This window comes from Scyliorhinus torazame, chromosome 6 (assembly GCF_047496885.1).
Source record: "Scyliorhinus torazame isolate Kashiwa2021f chromosome 6, sScyTor2.1, whole genome shotgun sequence".
Taxonomy (NCBI): Eukaryota; Metazoa; Chordata; class Chondrichthyes; order Carcharhiniformes; family Scyliorhinidae; genus Scyliorhinus; species Scyliorhinus torazame.
Window position 1 is genome coordinate 290,358,615 of NC_092712.1, and position 21,255 is coordinate 290,379,869.

Here is a 21,255-nt window from a genome sequence, read left to right on the forward strand (position 1 = left end):
GCTAGTTTAGGTTCCTCAAGCTCCCATCCAAATTCCTTTTCAAATCATTCATTGTCTGTTTCCACAACCATATCTGGCAGCGATTTCCAGAAACATTACCACCCTCTGTGCTAAAACCTCTTCCTCACACACTCCACCTCGCACATCTCTTACCTAAAATCATAAATCTGTGTCCAGTAGTCCTTGTATCATCAGCTAGTGGGACCAGATTTTCTTGGACCACCTGACGTAATCCTATCAATTTTCTGCACCTCTATCAAATCTCCCTTCCATCTCCTTTGCTTCAAAGCGAACAACCCCAGCTTCTCCAACCTACCCTCAAATCGCTCATCCCTGGAACCATTCTGGCAAATCTCCTCGACACCCTCTCAAAAACACTTGCATCCTTCTTAAAATGTTTTCCGAGAGAAGGTTGGTGAGAGGAGATATTTAGTTGGCATTCCGATGCACGCAAAACGTTGTGTCACAATTGGCATCAGTCTAACACAAAGGAACCTTTCTTCTGCATTCAGCCTGGATTACCAACCCATAAATAATATGCAATCATTTTCTCGTCTCATTACCAAGAGTAATATGAACATTTCCGAAGTTGTGGACTGGTGCAGCGAAGCTGTACTGGGAAGGCAAGGGGAGGCAGTCTATTTTAGCAGAAAGCAAACACCTTCCTGACCTTCTAAATCACTGTGTGGCACAAAATAGTCTGGAGCTGTGATTCTCCATGTGGTAAGGCTCTGGTTTCAAATGAAATATTGTGATGGAGGACGGTCTGGGGACATAGAGAATTAAAGAGGCCAAATCAGTCCATGCTACACTTGCACATTTAATAACCAGCTTGAGAGCAACATATGCAGCATGTCGCATTATTATCATTTGTTTGTATCTGTGAACTGTGTAAAGTTAAAGACAAGAATTATAGACTTGACTGTAGCATGGGACTCTTTTGGCAATGCAATTCGTAATGAGTATTGAAAGAAATGAGTTAATTCTCGACTTTCTCTTCATCTTCCTTAAAGATGTGAAAGGTTTGTTGTTCCCGTGGGCTGTGAAGAAAGGGGTGAAGGAAGATCAGGAAAGCAATAATGATAGAAAATTTCAAATGCTAGTGAAAGGGACAGGCATTTCTGCAGCCCCTAACATGATGCCAGGTTGGTATATTGCAGGGTTAAGGATGTCACGGAGGAGCTGCAGAATAATATTGAGGGGACAGGGAGGTCATGGTCCATGGGACTCTCAGATCTAGACAGCCCTCAGATGGCAAACATCATTTACAGGGTCACCTATCGCAAATAACAAAGCTTTTGTCAGATGCCAAAAGCTCAATACTGCAGAATGCCCAGTGAAGTATGAAAAGTGCAGTGGTGAAATTAAAAGAGTAATTAAGGAAGCAGAAAAGGGTATCAAAGCACAATGGCAAGTAAAATCACAGATAACCCAAAGATGTTTTATAAATACATAAAGAGCGGGGGAGCTAAGGAAAGAATAGAGTCAATTAGAGACCAAAAAGATGATTTGTGTGTTGAGGCAAAGACATGGTTCTTCATGAATACCTTGTATCTGTTTTCACAGAAGAGGGAGATGAAACACCCACTGTAGTTTAGAGGAGTAATGTGAAATATTGGATGGATAAGCATAGTGAGGGAGGAAATAGTAAGGTGTGTAGTACCCTTGAAAGTGAATAAATCACCGGGTTTGGAATGAAATGTATCCCAGGCTGCTGACGGATGTAGGGGAAGAAATAGTGGAAGCTCTGCCCATTATTTTACATTATTTCTCTGGTTACAGGTGTGGTAGCTGTTGACCACTGACATCGTACTGTTTTTCTTTTAGAAAAGGAGGAATTACATGCCAGTCAGTCTAATTTTGATGGTGGGCAAATTATTGGAAAGTATTCTGAGGGTGTATCTCGTACCTTACAAAGACACTGATTAATCAAAAACAGTCAGCAAGGATTTGTTAAGGAAAGATCATGTCTGACTAACTTGATTTAATTTTTGAGGAGGTGGTTGGGGGGGGGGGGGGTTGCTGTGTCAATGTGGATAGCCTCCCCTTTGCTGTAGTCCACGTGGATCTTAGCAAGGCTTTTGACAAGGTCCCACATAGCAGACTGATCAGAAAATGAAACACTCATGGGATCAAAGGGAAAGTGGTGAGTTTGAACCAAAATTGGCTCAGTCACACAGAACAAAGAGTTGAAGCCGGCTGGTGTTTTTGTGTCTGGACGACTGTCTCCAAGGGGCTCCTCGATGCTCAGTACTGTGGAAGGGGTTTTGGTGAATAACATTGAGTGGTCCAGATAGTGGGGCCTACTTCTGTTGCAGAGAATTCAATAACCAGGTGGTATCAATTTAAATTGGTAATTGGTAGAAGAGCTCGATGAGAAATGTTTTCACCCAGACTGTGATGGTCAGCAGGGGGTGAGAGATCTGGAACTCACTGTCTGGCGGCACGGTAGCACAGTGGTTAGCACTGTTGCTTCACAGCTTCAGGGTTCGATTTCCGGCTTGGGCCACTGTCTGCACGTTCTCCCTGCATGGGTTTCCTCCGGGTGCTCCGGTTTCCTCCCACAAGTCCCGAAAGATGTGCTGTGAGGTGAATTGGGTGGTGGAGACAGAAACCCTCACCACATTAAAAAAAAAAACATTTGGATCTGCATTTGAGGTGTTGTACCAGTTTCTTTTGGGGGGGGGGACTAGAAATGATGAAGGAACTTATTCGCTCTAACCTGTTTTGATACATGTTTGTAATAAAATACAGTTTTTTAAAATGAAATGGTGAAGGATGCACAATTGATTATTGCATTGAATTTCTTTGAAAGGTGTGGTAAAGGGTAGGAACATGAGACAAGAGGTAATAGCTCAGGTTTACAAGAATTCCAGGAAACTTGTTCACACGCTAACCTAACTGCTATGTTTTATGTTCTTATTACAGGATGATTTCGCCCACAATCGTGAATTTATAACATTGGTGGTTTACCAGACTGGAGGAAAGAAGGTTTACTATCCAAGTAAGTATGATCTTCATGAATGTGGCAGAAGTGTAAGATTTTAAAGGAACACTGAGAAGGTTAAAGTGAAACCACTTAAGATCCAGGGCTGTTACACGAGAACTGTATAAAACACTAATGAGACTGAAACTGGAGAACCGGTCGCAGCATTACACAAAGGGTATGATTGCATTACAGAGCGGATTTACCAAGATGTAGCCAGGAAGGAGAATTTTAGCTATGAAGGAAGATTAAGTAGGCTAGATTTGTTTTCTTTAGAACAGAGGATGCTGTGGGGTTTTAACTGAAGTGAATAACATTGAGGAGTCTAGATGGAGGGGACCTTCTTCTGTTAACAGAGAATTCAATGGTATAAAACTTGAGGATACCGTTATTTAAGGATACTGGTATTTTTATAAAGGAATGGAGAATGGGAATAGATTGCCACAAAAAGTAATCCGACAATGCACGGTAGCATTGTGGATAGCACAATTGCTTCACAGATCCATGGTCCCAGGTTCGATTTCGGCTTGGGTCATTGTCTGTGCGGAGTCTGCACGTCCTCCCCGTGTCTGCGTGGGTTTCCTCCGGGTGCTCCGGTTTCCTCCCACAGTCCAAAGATGTGCGGGTTAGGTGAATTGGCCAATGATAAATTGCCCTTAATGTCCAAATTGCCCTTGGTGTTGGGTGGAGGTGTTGAGTTTGGGTAGGGTGCTCTTTCCAAGAGCTGGTGCAGACTCGGGGGGCCGGATGGCCTCCTTCTGCACTGTAGATTCAATGATAATCTATGATTAATCTAGGACAAAGGTTCGGCACAACATCGTGGGCCGAAGGGCCTGTTCTGTGCTGTATTTTCTATGTTCTATGTTAAGTCCAAGATGAGGCACTCAAAAGTATCTTAAGGCCAAAGCGGAAATAATTTCGGGTGCAGCATAGTGAACTGTTTAGCGAATGTGGTTTGTACAAAAGTGAGTGGCGAAGACCGGTGAATGATGAACGAGGAAAATGGATAGAATCATGGAATGTAGATAAGTGTGAAAACGATCCCTGAGATTTTTTTTAAACTTGTTGATTGATCTCTCGTGGTGCCATCCCAGAAGGTCAAAGACTAAATGTCATCTTCTGAGCAAGCGGGATTAAACATGGATAGTGTAGATATAATCGGGTTCATTTAACATGGACTGTGAGTGGAATTATGGGACATCATGAAATCAACAAAGTCTCAAGAAAATTTGAAATTTTAAAACATTTCATTCCATCGGTTCATTGAAAAATGAATTTGATTTTTTGATACATCAGTTTAATGGTAAATCAACAAATATTTGTTCAGAAGTATTTTTATTCCACAAATTTTTAACATTTTTACAATTTACAACAACCCCCCCCCCCCACCCCCCTCCAACCCACCAGACAACATCTCCCCTCCCTCAGCAATCAACGGTAACCAACTCCCCAAAATGCATGATAAACAAGCCCCCCTCCCTTAGAGCAAAAAGACTGGCAGGCACTGAAGCAAGAACAAGAATCACGGCAAAACATTTATCTTTACTGCCATCCAGTCGGCCAACGACAGAGGGAGATTGTCCCATCTCAGCAAATCAGCTTTCACCCTCCCCACAAAGCAAGTCAGCTTTCACCCTCCCCACCAGGCTAGTGAAATTAAACATCCGAAGCCCTGCCCAATCCCGGGCCACCTGCACCCCCAGATACCTAAAATGACATGCTGCCAGTCAAAATGGCTGCCCCATCCCCACTCCTGGAGGGGAGACCATTAAGTACTCACTTTTCCTGAGATTCAATTTGTACCCTTAAAATGTCCCAAACCTCTGAAGCAACCTCTGAAAGATCTGAAGGTGAATAAATCATATGGACTGGATGGACTACACCTCAGGGCTCTAAGACATAGCTCAGGAGATTGTGGAGGCATTGGTGATGATCTTTCAGGAATTACTGGAAGCAGGAAGGGTCCCAGTGGACTGGAAAATGGCTAATACAACACCACTGTTTAAGAAGGGAGGGAGGCAGAAGACGGGAAATATAGGCCGGTTAGCCTGACTTCGGTCATTGGTAAGATTTTAGAGTCCATTTTTAAAGATAAGATCGCGGAGTACTTGGAAGTGCATGGTAAAATAGGACTGAGTCAGCACGGCTTTGTCAAAGGGAGGTCATGTCTGACAAATTGTTAGAATTCTTTGAGGAAGTTAGACAAAGGAGAACCAGTGGACGTGATTTATTTAGATTTCCAGAAGGCCCTTAACAAGGTGCCGCATAGGAAACTGTAAAATAAGTTAAGAGCCCATGATGATAACTAGGATCCTGGCATGAATAGAGGATTGGCTGACTGGCAGAAGGCAGAGAGTGGGGATAAAGGGGTCTTTTTCAGGATGGCAGCCAGTGACTAGTGGTGTACCTCAGGGATCGATGCTGGGACCACAACTTTTCACAATATACTTTAATGATCTGGAGGAAGGAACTGAAGGCACTGTTGCTAAGTTTGTAGACGATACAAAGATCTGTAGAGGGGCAGGTAGTATTGAGGAAGCAGGCAGGCTGCAGAAGGACTTGGACAGGCTAGGAGAGTGGGCAAAGAAATGGCAGATGGAATATAATGTGGAAAAGTGTGAGGTTATGCACTTTGGAAGGAGAAATGGAGGCATAGGCTATTTTCTAAATGGGAAGATGCTTAGGAAATCAGAAGCATAAAGGGACTTGGGAGTCCTTGTTCACGATTCTCTTAAGGTTAACGTGCAGGTTCAGTTGGCAGTTAGAAAGGCAAATGCAATGTTAGCATTCATGTCGAGAGGGCTAGAATACAAGACCAGGGATATAATGCTCTGGTCAGACCCCATTTGGAGTATTGTGAGCAGTTTTGGGCCCCTGTATCTAAGGAAGGATGTGCTGGCCTTGGAAAGGGTCCAGAGGAGGTTCACAAGAATGATCCCTGGAATGAAGAGCTTGTCATATGAGGAATGGTTGAGGACTTTGGTTCTGTACTCGTTGGAGTTTAGAAGGATGAGGGGGGATCTTATTGAAACATACAGGGTACTGCAAGGTCTGGTTAGAGTGGACGTGGAGAGGATGTTTCCACTTGTAGGAAAAACTAGAAGCAGAGGATTCAATCTCAGACTAAAGGGACGATCCTTTAAAACAGGTGAGGAGGAATTTCTTCAGCCAGATGATGGTGAATCTGTGGAACTCTGCCGCAGAAGGCTGCGGAGGCCAAATCACGGAGTGTCTTTAAAACAGACGTAGCTAGGTTTTTGATTAATAAGGGGATCAGGGGTTATGGGGAGCAGGCAGGAGAATGGGGATGAGAAAAATATCAACCATGATTGAATGGCGGAGCAGACTCGATGGGCCGAGTGGCCTAATTCTGCTCCTATGTCGTATGGTCTTATTATTCTCCCCATCGAAGAGCTCAGTTCCGAAATATACACAAGTCATCTGCATATAAGGGCACCCTATGCTCCACACACACCCTTTCTATCCCCTTCCACAACTCCGAGCTCCTCAGCGCAGTGGCCAAGGGCTTTATAGCCAATGCAAACAGAAGGGGGGAACATGGGGCACCCCTGCCTCATATCCTGGTGCAATGCAACGTACCCTGAGTTCATGATATTTGTGCATGCGCTCACCATCAGCTCCTTTATGTCAGCTGCACCCACACTACAAATTTCAGCCCCAATCCCAAATTTCTCCAACACCGCCGTCAAATAACTCCACTCGCCTTCGCCCATCCGTCCAGCTCAAAATTTACTCCTTCGTGTGGTAGCTGTGAAATCAGACTATAACAGCCCCCGGTGGCTCATTCACTTTAGGCTTCAGCCTGAGCGACCGATGTGCCCTGTCCCCTCCCCCGTCAACTCAGCAAACATCTTCGCAAAGTACTCGGTTAGCCTCGGGCCCGCCGCTCCCTTGGGCAGGCCCACGATTCTCAGGTTTTGCCTCCTTAGTCAGTACTTCAGGTCCTCCACCTTAGCGCTGAGCCCTTTGTGACCTCCGCAGCTCCTCACCCATTGAGGTGAACTGATCGCTGTGTTGCCACAGTGCCTCCACCATCCCCTTCAACTTCGCTCCTTGCTCCCACACCTCGACCGACATCTTCATCACTGCCGCCTTTATCGGGGAAATTACCTCCTCCACCCACTCTTTCAGCATAGCCATCATCTCCCACCGAAGTACCTCCATATGCTTGGCAAACAACCTTTCAAACTCCACCGTGAGGAGAGCGGCCCCACTCGACAACCCAGGCCCCACCATCTTTCTTCCTGCAGGACTCTGAGCCGCACTCGCTGGCGGACTTTTGCTCGTTCCCTTTCCAGCGCCTTCTGGGGCTTCAACATTCCTTATGACTTCCCACACCAACTCAGCCACAAACTACCCCTGAAACCGGGCATAAAAGTCCAAAAACCAGAGACTCATGTAGGAGACACCTAACGTGCGACCTCCACCTACATGCCACCATCGTAAGACCGTAAATCAACAAATCTATCTTACTTTTAAATAGGCTATTTTGGGTTAAGGATTAAACTATAAGAGCTGGGAGTAGAGATGGAGAGAATATGGGTTCAGGATCTGTTCAGGGTCAATCACTGTGAGTTTGGGAACAGATTCCTCTGCTTGAGGCAATGGCCCAGGAAAGGAATGGAATTGGTGCTTGGGAAATAGCCTTTGTGGTAGGTCCCGCCTACCTCCAGAATTATCTGTCTCTACCATGTTATCGAACAAATAAATCCGATATTGTGAAATATTTGTGGTAATAGTTGATGTAATTGTCATTTCCTGACTGATGTATCGACCATATTGTTGAACGACTCGTCAATTCAAGTTTTGGTGAAATTGGTGATTTCTGACTTTTTATGTGACATTTTCTTGCAGTATGTAGAGTGGTCACACTATACAAAATTGTTCAACAGTGTTTCTTGAACGGGTGAAAGTCAAAGGTTTTGCAGAACACCAATCTTGGTGCAGAGCAACAGCATTTCATCCTATGGTTAATTTGTTCCCAACATTCTGCTGCTGGTGTTTAAAAGAATCTAGCCAAGCCTCTTGTGTAGCTGAAAAAAAGCAATGAAGCAGAGCAATGAAATGATTAATAATGCCCGAGAACTGTACGGATGCTAGAAATCCAACACTAACCGGGCTAAGGGCATGTTTGAACTCGAAGTGAAAATCTTTGATCTGCCTGCATCTAAATCATTGTAATAAATCTGCATCACACCTTTGAGTATTAGAAATGTAATGAGGTATTAATATTCAGGTAACAAATGGGAGATTGACTCTTGTCGCCTACTTTTCCGATTACACATTAAATTTGTTCTTCATTCTGTCTCTCTATATCTCCAAGATGACTGCCTCTGGGATACATATTTGCATCAAAGTTTTATAGCCAGATTGCCACCTATTACAATGTCCTACATATTCCAAGCATGTATGACTGTTGCTTTCTGAATGGTGTTTGCTAAAGGAGGATTAAGACGATGGTGTTTACCGATTTGAAGATTAAAAATATGATTGCAATCAGTCATGAGCCTGAACCAGATAAATTCAGACTGATTCTTGGATTGCTTATACTGAATTCTTAGCCAATTTTGATAGTTTTTTCTCCAAACATTATGTTTAATTGTAGGCGATCCTGCACCGTACATTGATGGAATTCGAATAAACAGCCCTCATTACCTGACCAAGATCACGTTGACCTCACCAGGGCCGCACACGTTTACGTTGGTGGTGTCTCAGTACGAGAAGCAGAACACCATCCATTACACACTCAGGGTATGTAGGATATTGCAATCACCTTTCCTTTCTCACTACTGTTACTAACTGAAGATTAAAACTATTATTTCAGTCAAATTTTATATTCTGGCCGTAATATTAGACTGGTTTATTAGACTACCTACATTACTGCACTTCAAAGCACTTTGTTGTGTGAAATTCTTTGCCGAGTTCCTGAAAGGCACGTTGAAGTACTAAAACTTAAGCTATTATAATAATAAACAATGCGCTGTCTTCCTACCTACCTGCGAATAGGTTGGTTGTTTGGCCCCCACTGTATAGCTGACCGATCCTAGGATCCAGTAGGAATGAGTTGAGTCAAAAGTGGGAGTATGAGAGCTGTACACTGGGTCAATGGGATCGGGGGGGGGGGGGGGGTTGCTCTTTTTAACCGTAGTCTATTTGCTCTGATTACGTCACCTTTGCTCATGAGTCGCCAGGTATCTTTATGATACCGCCACGTGGTTCAAGTTCAGGTTATGATTAATAATACAGCACACCGCTTAGTAAGGATTAAAACAACGGTCATTTATTATATACAACAAGCAATATTAATACCCTAATACTACTTTCTATATAATAAACCTATCACTACTGGCCAATACTTAACTTTAGGAAGAGCCCACCAGGTCAGGGAAACGAATGGCATGTCCAATCAGACCTGGCCCGCGGGATTCAAAAGGCTGCTACAGGTCGGTGGCTAGGTGTCTCTACCGGATAGCGATCGCTGGATTCAAACTTACTGTTGCCGGTTGCTGTTCTTGAGAAGGTCTCGAGCAGGCGAAGAGGTGAGAGAGAGAGATCTGAACTTGGACCCTCACTTTTATAGGGCCCAGGGGGCTTCCCGCCTCCCGGGGCGGCCCTTGACCCTGAGTCCCAAGTGATTGGATCTGTCCCCAATCTCTGGGGTCAATGTGTCCAATGGTGAGGCGATTCCTCGATCGGGGGGTGGTCGCTCACCTGTCTTTGTTTCGGCCACTGCAGGCGCCGACCGGTCTGGCCCAGTATTCAATTGCTAATATATTGCAATTGTTCCCGGGGATAGCCGATTTAACTGTGGATGTCTGAATAGATGGGCTGCAAACAGTCCTGAATGCAACTGCAAATACCTGGGTTGATGGGCTGTTGATAGCCCTGAGTATCGATCTGGGCTAACTTCCCAGAGCCGAATATGCAATACTGTCTGCAGCTGCCTGCTTGTGTCTTCTTAGCTGCTTTTCCCAGCAGTCTTTCGGGTTAGCCATTTTAAACTGGGTTTTGGCCAGATTAATCGGAACGCAGCCATTTTATGTGGCTACAGGGGAAATACCTGTATACCTGTGACTGGAAGGGCTGGAGATGAGGGGCAATAGTGTAGCAGGAAACCAAGGAAAGAATATTTGAGTATTTGTAGTACCATTCACCACCTCAAGACATTCCCTAGTACATTACAGCCTATTATGTATTTCTGAAGTGTTGTAATGTAGCGATCACAGCAGCCAAATAGAAAACGGCAGTGCAAGAACTTGTAAGTCCACCAGAACAGATGGACAAGTCTTGGTTTAATGTCTCACCCAAAGGACAACACAACACTCCCTCAGCAATGCATTGAAGTGTCAGCCGAGATTATGTGCTCAAGTTTCTGGAGTGGTACTTGAACCCACAACCTTCTGACTGAGTCAACAGTGCTATCCAGGCACTGAGTTTCTGATAGTGCCAAAGTTGTGGTTTAGAACAGCAGCTAACGGTCACAAGGTAACCCTGCATGTACAAGGAAAGGGGAAAGCTGTACATGGATGAAATGGTTGCTTGAGAAGAAAGTTGGATAGTCCATTCCTATTCAGTGTCGTGACCCTCTAGTCACCCAGGAAGTGACTAGACTTTAATAAGGAATCCATGTTTTCTAGTGAGAAGAAAAACTTGAGGAAAAATATGGTATTTTTAAAAACTAAACCAGTGACTGAAACTGGAAAAATGCTGCTGAATAGTTTCCTTATAAATTATAGTTTGTTAGACTGTCATCAGTGGCATATTAAGTATCTCAAGATGTATAGTAACTTTCTTTTCCTCAACTCATCTATTGGCACAAAATAACGTAGGTTTTTACATGTTGATAAGTCATAGTTTTTTTTAATAGGTTTACTCCATGTGCAAGTTCACATTTTCAAAGATCCCATTTCCGTACACAAACTATAAGAGGGTGAGTGTTTCTGGTTCTCAAATGTCAAATTTAAAATTGTTTGTGTACCTCTCAATATTTTCATATGGTTTCTGGGATTAAGAGTAAAGCGTAAATATTTTTTAAATACGGAGACCTGGAATGGTGTGAGATTCGTGTCAAAATGTTAACTCTCAAATCTGCAATCAACTAAAAGAAATTTGAGGCACGGAAATAAGAGCTGTCTGTCTTAACGCAAAGTTACTGATCTTACGCACAATACATCCTGACAGTCAATTCTCAGGGTTGTGAAGGGTCCCATGAATGAAATGAAATGAAATGAAAATCGCTTATTGTCACAAGTAGGCTTCAATGAAGTTACTGTGAAAAGCCCCTAGTCGCCACATTCCTGCGCCTGCTCGGGGAGGCTGGTACGGGAATTGAACCCGCGCTACTGGTCTGCTTTAAAAGTCAGCGCTTTAGCCCAGTGTGCTAAACCAGCCCCTGAGTGAATGGGCTGCTGCAAGGTGCACTATCTCACCCTAAACAGTGCTGAATGTTTTCCATTGGCTCTTATTTCATTAGATAACCTTTTCCTTCAAAGTTGATGAATAGCCTCTGTTAAAGTTAAGCCACGCAAGACAGTTCTTCATTCTCGAAAGGGAATAGGGAGCAATTTTGTCCATAATTAAAATGAGAAAGTGTCTTCTTCTATGAAAACACTTGGATTCCGCAGCATAGAATCTTGTCGCACAATGGTGCCTGCGCCTGCTCTTTGAAGGAGTTTTTCAACTTGGTCCTTCTCCTCCATAGAATCTTAGTAGTTCACGGACATCCAGAAGGCAAAGATGGATCACTGCTTCGCGTGTAATCCTTTGTTCAGGCATGCCTACTCTCATTAAGTCTGTGAAAGGCAGCACATAATTTCTTGTAAATACTCATCTTTGTCACATTACCATCCTCATACTTGCTTAACGTGCTGGGGATGGATTTTCTAGCCTGGTTGCATTTTTCCAGTGACTGCAGTGGCAGTAGTCTACTGCACTTGACAATCATACTGGGGCTTCACTGTTCAGACCAGTTGTCCCTACATTTCATCAGGTAAATGTTGTGCGACTTTATCCTTAAAACATCCTGTCTATTCTACGTATCCCAAGTGTGTATACGGCACAACTAATATGTCAGAAACAATTCTGTTCTTTATAAATAATGATAGTCACCTTGAATCACCATAAGACTATGACTTCTCAATAATTGGGCATGCCGTTCTATATTTTCTTTGTTCGAACACAGATTCTGGGTAGTCTATCGTATTTAAAATTATGAAAGGATGGGAGAAGATAGAGGGACGCAGGCTATTTCCAGTAGAGTAAAAGACCACAGTGGCTAGCACTGTGGCTTCACAGCGCCAGGGTCCCAGGTTCGATTCCCCACTGGATCACTGAGGAGTCTGCATGTTCTCCCCATGTCTGCGTGGATTTCCTCCGGGTGCTCCGGTTTCCTCCCACAGTCCAAAGACGTGCAGGTTAGGTCGATTGGCCATGTTAAGTTCCCCTTAGTGTCAAAAAACGGTTAGGAGGAGTTATTGGGTTACAGGGATGGGGTGGAAGGGAGGGCTTAAGTGGGTCGGGGCAGACTCAATGGGCCAAATGGCCTCCTTCTGCACTGTATGTTCTATGTTCTATTTAGAACAGAAAGCGGGAGGAACTTTTCACATGAGAAACTGAGGCTATGGAATTTACTTTACAGGGCTGATCGAGGCAAAAAATCAAGTAATCATTCAAGATCAGATTGTACAGGTCGATGATGTAAAAGGGAATGAAGGGATATGGGAACACGGTGGATATTAGCTTGGATAGTGAGTAAACACAAATCCAGATGGGTTGAGCAAATGGCCTGTTTCCATGTTGTAACTTCTATGTATTTGGATTGGATTGGATTGGATTTGTTTATTGTCACGTGTACCAAAGTACAGTGAAAAGTATTTTTCTGCGAGCAGCTCAACAGATCATTAAGTACATGAGAAGAAAAGGGAATAAAAGAAAATACATAATAGGGCAACACAACATATACAATGTAACTACATACGCACTGGCATCGGATGAAGCATACAGGGTGTAGTGTTAATGAAATCAGTCCATAATAGGGTCATTTAGGAGTCTGGTGACAGTGGGGAAGAAGCTGTTTTTGAGTCTGTTCGTGCGCGTTCTCAGATTTCTGTATCTCCTGCCCGATGGAAGAAGTTGCAAGAGTGAGTAAGCCGGGTGGGAGGGATCTTTGATTATACTGCCCGCTTTCCCCAGGCAGCAGGAGTGTAGATGGAGTCAATGGATGGGAGGCAGGTTCGTGTGATGGACTGGGCGGTGTTCACGACTCTGAAGTTTCTTGCGGTCCTGGGCCGAGCAGTTGCCATACCAGGCTGTGATGCAGCCTGATAGGACCTTTCTATGGTGCATCTGTAAAAGTTGGTAAGAGTCAATGTGGACATGCCGAGTTTCCTTAGTTTCCTGAGGAAGTATAGGCGCTATTGTGCTTTCTTGGTGGTAGCGTCGACGTGGGTGGACCAGGACAGATTTTTGGAGAGGTGCACCCCTAGGAATTTGAAACTGCTAACCATCTCCACCTCGGCCCCGTTGATGCTGACAGGGGTGTGTACAGTACTTTGCTTCCTGAAGTCAATTACCAGCTCTTTAGTTTTGCTGGCATTGAGGGAGAGATTGTTGTCGCTACACCACTCCACTAGGTTCTCAATTTCATTATTAATGCAAGATTCTGTGCATTTCCAAACTGCAATATACCAGACGGCAACATTACAAGCTGCCATTACAAATGGTTCGCTGCTGATATTTAAATAATATCCAGTGATATATTTTTTTTTTTTTAATTTATTTTTTTATAAATTTAGACTACCCAGTTATTTTTTTCCAATTAAGGAGCAGTTTAGTGTTGCCAATCCACCTACCCTGCACATTTTTGGGTTGTGGGGTGAAACCCACGCAGACAAGGGGGAGAATGTACAAACTCCACACAGACAGTGACCCGGTGCCAGGATCGCACCCGGGTCCTCAGTGCTGTGTGAGGCAGTAGTGCTAACCACTGTGCCTCCGTGCTGCCCATCAGGTGATATTTCTGTCTGTTCACTCAGTCCAGCAGTCTAAGATCCAGCAGAACCGTCAGAGAGGAAAGGGGTTTGGTTGAATTGATTTTCATTGCCTGTTACAAGAGTGGCAAATACTGAAATGCGTCTTTTAGAATCTCCATGACTTGCCGTACCAAAGCTTTTCTGTGTGTGATTATCCCAGGTGAATGGCCAATGGAAAGGTCAGACTGCAGGAGGATGTGGGAATTACAGAGACAGCTACAAGAAGAATCCAGTGTATCAGGTCACTGTTGAGAAAATTGGGCCATTGCTGATCGAACTGCGTGGGCCCAGGTCAGTAAAGAATAAAAATAACCTTGGGTTCAGGAATAACTGTTTGTTTTCTTTGTTTATTTTTGGTCACATTAGGAGCTGGTCCTTTTTGAAAGATTTCTGAAAGATTAGAACACTCTGCTTATATTTTCAAGGTTGAATAAATATCAAATATTGTAATACATCCTACATAGGAATTACAGTCTAGAGATGGACTATTCAGACCAACTGATCTATGCTGGTGTTAATGCTCCATATGAGTCCCTTTCCACACTACGTTATCGAACTATCAGCATACTGATGTAATTATCAAGTTTCCTCTTAAATGCATCCATGCCAATTCCCAGCAATTTTTTAAAATGTAAGTTTTGAGTCTCCAATTCTTTTTTTCCAATTAAGAGGCAATTTGGCGTGGCCAATCTATCTACCATGCACATCTTTTTGGGTTGTGGGGTGAGACCTAAGCGCACGGGGAGAATGTGCAAACTCCGCACGGACAGTGACCCGGTGCTAGGATCGAACCCGGGTTCTTGGTGCCGTGACGCAGCTGTGCTAACCACCGTGACTCCCAGTTCCCCTCGATAATAACCTTTATTTTTTGTTCATGGTATTTGGGTGTCATTGGCTAGACCAGTATTTATTACCCATCCATAATTGCCTTGAGGGGGTGGTGAGCCGCCTTCTTGAACAGCTGCAGCACATGTGGTCGTGGAGTCACATTATGACCACTCAGTCAAGTTTTTCATGAATGCCTTGTTGAATCTATTAATTATTAGTGAGAGAGAGTGACTATCTTTTATTTATGAAGCTTAGTTTTGGATCTCCCCCCCCATTGAGTGGGAACATTTGGCTGACTCTTCCAGTATCCGATTGTTTGAAACCAGAGTATGACTGAAGATGTTCGGCGGCACCCTGTGGAATTCCTGCCATGCAGACCTATGTGGGAATTGCTCAGGAAGTTTAAGTGTTCCCATGGCAATTCCCCGACACTGAGCTGGAGTTGGAGACTTGGGACAGTTCCGCAGGGCTGAGATTAGCTAGGATATGTTACTGTTTAAAACCTAGACTATCATCTGGATAATTCCACATCTGACCCCCAATGATCCGATGACTATCCTCAACTACCCAATGCCCCTCAAGTTGACCAGACCATCCATCTGTCTGCTCATTCATCCACTCGCTAATATTCAAGTATTGGACCGTTAAACTTGCCATACAACAACTAGTGCTGTAAAAAGAGGGCATGCCCGTCTTGTGTTGATTAAACTCCGTTCTGACTGAGTTCCGAGGGACTTAGTGCTACATGTTTCTGAGACAGCCAAGATCTGTAGATCCGGAAGAAATGCACAGTAGGCAAATCAGGGGATTCGTTCATCATTGCCATCAAGGCTTGGAAGCATCAGGCCATTGCCCCTGTCTACTTTATCATAATTTATCATAATTTTAAAGATCTCTTGGGTTGTCCTCCAACGATTTCTTTTCTAGAAAACAAATCCCCATACAGTTTGATCTTTGAGACATTTGGCTGTGTAAAAATAAATCTGGAACTTTGAACAGTATCCCTGCATCGTTTCAAAGAAAATTATTTTCTGTAATAAAGCTTATCAAATTCTCATCACCGAATATTTCCTGACTGCACTTTAAATCCATGATAAAATTTACCACTTTTCCTTTTACACTTCCTTCACTATCTTCTGTTTCTCCATGTCCTAACTCTATATATTGGGTAACATTTTTTTTTCCCCTCTATCCATGTTTGTGGCAGACCCTCCCTCCCAATCCCAAGTAGTCATGGCAGGATGAGGAGCTTAGGCATGTGGAAAACACTTGGGGGTGTGACTATGCTGCTGTTCCTCAGTTTATCATCTCTTTGCTCTCCATAAACCTTTTTTCAAAATGCCAATACCTCTTTAATTTCATGGACTATAAAGGAGACAAGCATGTCCCATCAGGTACATGGGTCTCCTCGTGTGTACTGCAGTTTGGGAAGCTGAGACTGTATACTCACGTGCAAGACTTTATTTGTTCTAGGTATGTTGCAAGATCAAAATCAATTAGGATGACCACATCGCCCAACTCAATGAATCCAGAAAGACCCTACAGTCTCCCATTGCTCTATTTCTTGAATGGTCCCAGAGTTTGCTTCTGCTGCTGTACCTTGGAACCGTTCCAAGTGTTGACTCATGTCCACATCAGTCTTAAAATTGGAGTTATTGTCCTAGCTTAACCTTTTCCACTCCCTTAACTATCTTCTGTTCCTCGATGTCCTAACTCTATATATTGGGTAACATTTTTTTCCCCCCTCTATCCATGTTTGTAGAAGCCCCTCCCTCCCAATCCCAAGTAGTCACGGCAGGATGAGGAGCTTACCGTGTGATTTTAAAAACAACTTTCAGGGCAGCATGGTGGCGTAGTGGTTAGCAATGTTGCCTCACTGCGCCGAGGTCCCAGGTTCAATCCCGGCTCTGGGTCACTGTCCGTGTGGTGTTTGCACATTTTCCCCGTGTTTGTGTGGGTTTCACCCCTACAACCCAAAGGTGTGCAGGGTAGATGGATTGGTCATGCTAAATTGCCCCTTAATTGGAAAAAAAGAATTGGGTACTCTTAAATTTATTTTATAAAAAAAACAACTTTCATTTATATTGCACCTTTAAAATAGTTAAATGTCCCACAGTGCTTCCCAGGAGCATTATTAAAATATGTGACACCAAACTACAAAAGGAGATATTATGTCAAGCTTAATCAAATGTAGGTTTAAGCTGTATCTTAATGGAGCAGGGTTAGGTGAAGAGGCAGAGGTTGAGGGAAGGAATTTCAGAGCTTGGGGCTCAGCAAGCTAAAGATGAGGCTTCCAATAGTGGGGTAAAGCTAGTGATGCACAAAAAAGCCAGAATTGGAGGAATTTGGAGTCCTTGGAGAGTTTCAAAGGGTTAGAGGAGCTTGTTGTGATAGAATTCCTACAGTGCAGAAGGAGACCATTCGGCACGTCAAGTATGCACAGAGTCTGTAGCCCCACCTAACCTACAGATCTTTGGACACTGGGCAATTTTATCATGGCCGGTCCACCTAACCACATCTTTGGTCTGTGGGAGGAAACCGGAGCACCCGGAGGAAACCCACACAGACACGGGGAGAAAGTGCAAACTCAACACGCTCACCCTTCATGAATAACCTCAGCCGGTATGGGAATTGAATCCGCGCTGTTGGCCTTGCTCCACATCACAAACCAGCTGTCCAGCCAACTGAGCTAAACCGGCCCCACCACACAGACATCGGAGGCATTTGAAACCGAAGGATGACAATTTTAAAATCAAGGTGTTGGTGAACCAGGACACGAGCCTATGGGTGATGAATGAATAGGACTTGGTGTGAGTTAGGATATGCACTGCAATGGTAAACTACATCAGGAACCAACCAGGGTTACAATAATGCATTATTTTCTTGAAATACATGTTATTTACCCACTTCCCCTCTCTACAGGCAATATAGCGTTGGATTTGAAATGATGACTGTCTCAACAGCAGGAGACACTGAGTTCAATAAAAAGCCCAGTGGAGATTACAGGTATTGTTGTGTTCTCTCTATTTGTATCGCCCCCCCATTGATTCCACAATTGTGTTTTAGGACGACAGCTTTATTTGTTTTTATGTTGCAAGTTCCTGAAATACTTGGGAATAAAAATATTCATTCTCGTGGTTTTTGCTTTCTCTTGTGCCAGCTCACCTGTGGCTTTGTTCCATTCCACCCTTGCCAAGAACCACAGTCTCCACCTGCCCCACACACTTATGTATGTAACCTCACTCTCCTCAGCCCAGTACCTTCTGGCTCCCTGTTAGCACCGACATTAGCTAGTTTAATCAGCTTCTGAGTCACAATCTCCATGCCGTTCGGTTCCATCCCGTTGCAGCTTCATAACAGTCCCTTTTTAATTTGCTTAGTTTTGCTCAATATGCACCACAGCCCAGTAATATGCTCTGGCATGTGTCTCTATACGTCAGGGGCACTACCGACTAGCATTTGTGTTGCAGCTTTGTATAAAATGTCTGTTCTTGTCATTTTTAAGACCTGAAACCGATGAAAATGTGTAGAAGTGAACAAGAAAAAAAATCCAGCAGATTTTTGACATGAGGAACAAGCCCACTTATTTTTCTTCCCCATCATTTGAATGTTGTCCTTCAACTCAGTTGGAGAATTGTCATCATGGTTGTGGCTTCAATTCCACTCCCGAGATCTCCGGGTTGTTGTAAAAGATTGTATGGTGCAATGTTTTATGAAGAGGGTGGGAATTGTCTCTGGTGTCCTGGTCAATACTTATCTGTCATTATCACATTGCTGTTTGTGGAACTTTGTTGCAGTGATTTGGCCTCCATTTTCTACATTACAATAGTGCGTACATTGCAAAAGTACTTCTTCAATGGTAAAATACATTGGGTGGCACAGTGGTTAGCACTACTGCCTCAGCACCAGGGACCCAGGTTCAATTCCAGCCTTGGGTGACCGACTGTGTGGAGTTTGCACATTCTCTCTGCGTGGGTTTCCTACCAGTCCAAAGGTGTGCAAGTTAGGGTGGGAAAGTGGGCCTACGTTGGGTTCTCTTTGAGGGCCAGTGCAGACTCGATGGGCTGAATGGCCTCCTGTACTGTAGGAATTCTATGGCAGTCATGTGGCCATGAAAGACGCTACATAAAATTCAAGTACTATTTCTTCCACTAATCTCCAATGTGTACAGTCTTTCAGCTTCTCCCATTTTACTCAAGGTCACCACGATGCTGGTTGATCACTCCTCCATCTCCTGTCAGTCACCTGTTTTTCTTCAAACCCGTTGCTTTCAAGTCTCTCACCATCACATCTTTCTGTCTGGTCTTCCTCTTCTGGCAGTCCCATTTCCAACACTCACCACATTTTCTCTTTCTTCACAATAGATGACCCTACCATTTCAGTCTCCTCTTGGCTACTTTCTTTGATGCTCTGCATAATCTTTGCTGCCCTCCCGATGTGCTGATTCCTGTGTCTGACCTAATTATATATGGACATTTGGCAGTTACCATGTGCATTTTTTTATGTTACAGATGTGGATTCTGCTATTTGGAAGTTGAGCGAGTCCCTGCAGGAGTTTACAATATCATCCCCACCACTTTCCTCCCTGCTCAGGAAGGCCCTTTCTTCTTGGATTTCCACAGTACCGTCCCACTCAGGATTACTGCATTACAATGAACTGATGAACTGGAATGAGCACCGTTAATCTTCAATAATGTATATGCCTGTTTACGACAAATTTTTTTTTAAAAAGGGGGAGGTTTTCTGAGGCACCAGTTGGAATTTATTCATCATATAGAATTTATTTGAAAGATTCCAAAGGAGGTGCTTACTGGTGGGGAAGGTATACCTCCATGCATGTCACTCATAGGCAAAGTCAGTTCAGTAATAAAATAACTCAATTTGTTTAAAAAAATGAAGGAACTATATTAATGCTTATATAATCTTTACAGAAGAAAATGTACATATTTTAAATGTAGACTGTAGCTGGCAGTCTTCTGACATTTAATTTGCGACTGTTCTCCAGCATTGCAAATCAGTTAACTAGATTCAGGCTAGAATTAGATTGGATTATTTTCACAAGTGCTCAGTTGCAAACTCTGTTGCTGAACCGTCACATGATGACAAAGAAGTGGAATTGTTTTTCAACAACTTTTAACCTATGTGAAAAGCAGCTATGTTTACTGGATTAACTCTGCAACTTAGGGACATGTGCAATGTATAATGTAAAGACCAGTCAATATTTGTAATCATAAATCAAATGTTTTAAAGGGTGGATACTGGTCTGTTAATTCTGAATTCAGACGTATGTATTTCTATTGCAGATTATATATTTTTATCCATTTTTTAGTATCTCGCATGCATAAGAATTAAAGTTATGCATCCACACGCTGGTTGTGGGAAAGCTGAATTTTCATTAAGACACCAGATCACTTTTATTTCAAGATCGCAAACTTAGGACCTTGTCTATTCAAGTATGTGTATGTAGAACACCTTGGACTATGAATGTTTTAAAAAGCAAAGTTTGTCATTCATGTTCTTTTGTGTAAAGGTGCAGAGTTGAGGATTTAATTGGCCAGTTCAGTCAATATTGTCTTCTAATAATTTGGGTAATTTTCTTTCCTACGGCTCAACTACGGCCATGGGCTGATTCCATAATTAGAGCCAATGGTCCATTCACAGGCTCAGGACATCGCAAAGCACTCCGTCACTGTTTTAATATAGGGAATGCTGCTCACAGCAAGATCCCAGAATGTGATTAAATACAGATTATCTGGTCATTTATGATATCGTTTGGATTGGTCAAGTTCTCCATTCTTCAGCACAGTCTCAAAATCTTTTATGTCTACCTGAAAGAATAGGCACAAACTTAATTTAATATCTAGCATAGGGTCAAATCTACAGTGTGGAAGTTGAAAACAGAATCTTCTGATTGAATGGGTGCCTAAATAGTTCTCTCCACACTAAATACAATCAAATCTATTTATACTTCTATATTCCATATGGGCAGCACAGTTGCTTCACAGCTCCAGGATCCCAGGTTCGATTCACAGCTTGAGTCACTGTCGGTGTGGAGTCTGCACGTTCTCCCCGTGTCTGCGTGGGTTTCCTCCCACAAGTCATGCTGTTAGGTAATTTGGACATTCTGAATTCTCCTTCAGTGTACCCGAACAGGTGCCGGAATGTGGCGACCAGGAGCTTTCCACAGTAACTTCACTGCAGTGTTAATTTAAGCCTACTTGTGACTTTAGATTTATTTATTTAATATGGTTTTGTGAAAATTAACCATTTACCAAATTAATCATCGTTAGCACTGCTGCCTCACAGCACCAGGGACCCGGGTTCAATTCCAACCTCTAGTAACTGTGTTCTTCTCATGTCTGTGTGGTTTCCTCCAAGTGCTCTGGTTTT

General features: G+C 43.3%; 1 protein-coding gene across 1 annotated transcript in view; it reads left to right on the forward strand.

The window, feature by feature from the left end:
- capn7 (calpain 7) overlaps positions 1–20,638 on the forward strand; it is a 63,392-nt gene extending 42,754 nt beyond the window's left edge. The window contains exons 16-21 of the mRNA XM_072509811.1: positions 2,929–3,004; positions 8,613–8,758; positions 10,875–10,937; positions 14,198–14,328; positions 17,788–17,871; positions 19,377–20,638. Coding sequence (XP_072365912.1) covers positions 2,929–3,004; positions 8,613–8,758; positions 10,875–10,937; positions 14,198–14,328; positions 17,788–17,871; positions 19,377–19,521 — 645 coding nt within the window. The 3' untranslated portion in view covers positions 19,522–20,638. The remainder of the gene's footprint in view (positions 1–2,928; positions 3,005–8,612; positions 8,759–10,874; positions 10,938–14,197; positions 14,329–17,787; positions 17,872–19,376) is intronic.
- The last annotated feature ends 617 nt before the right edge of the window (positions 20,639–21,255 follow it).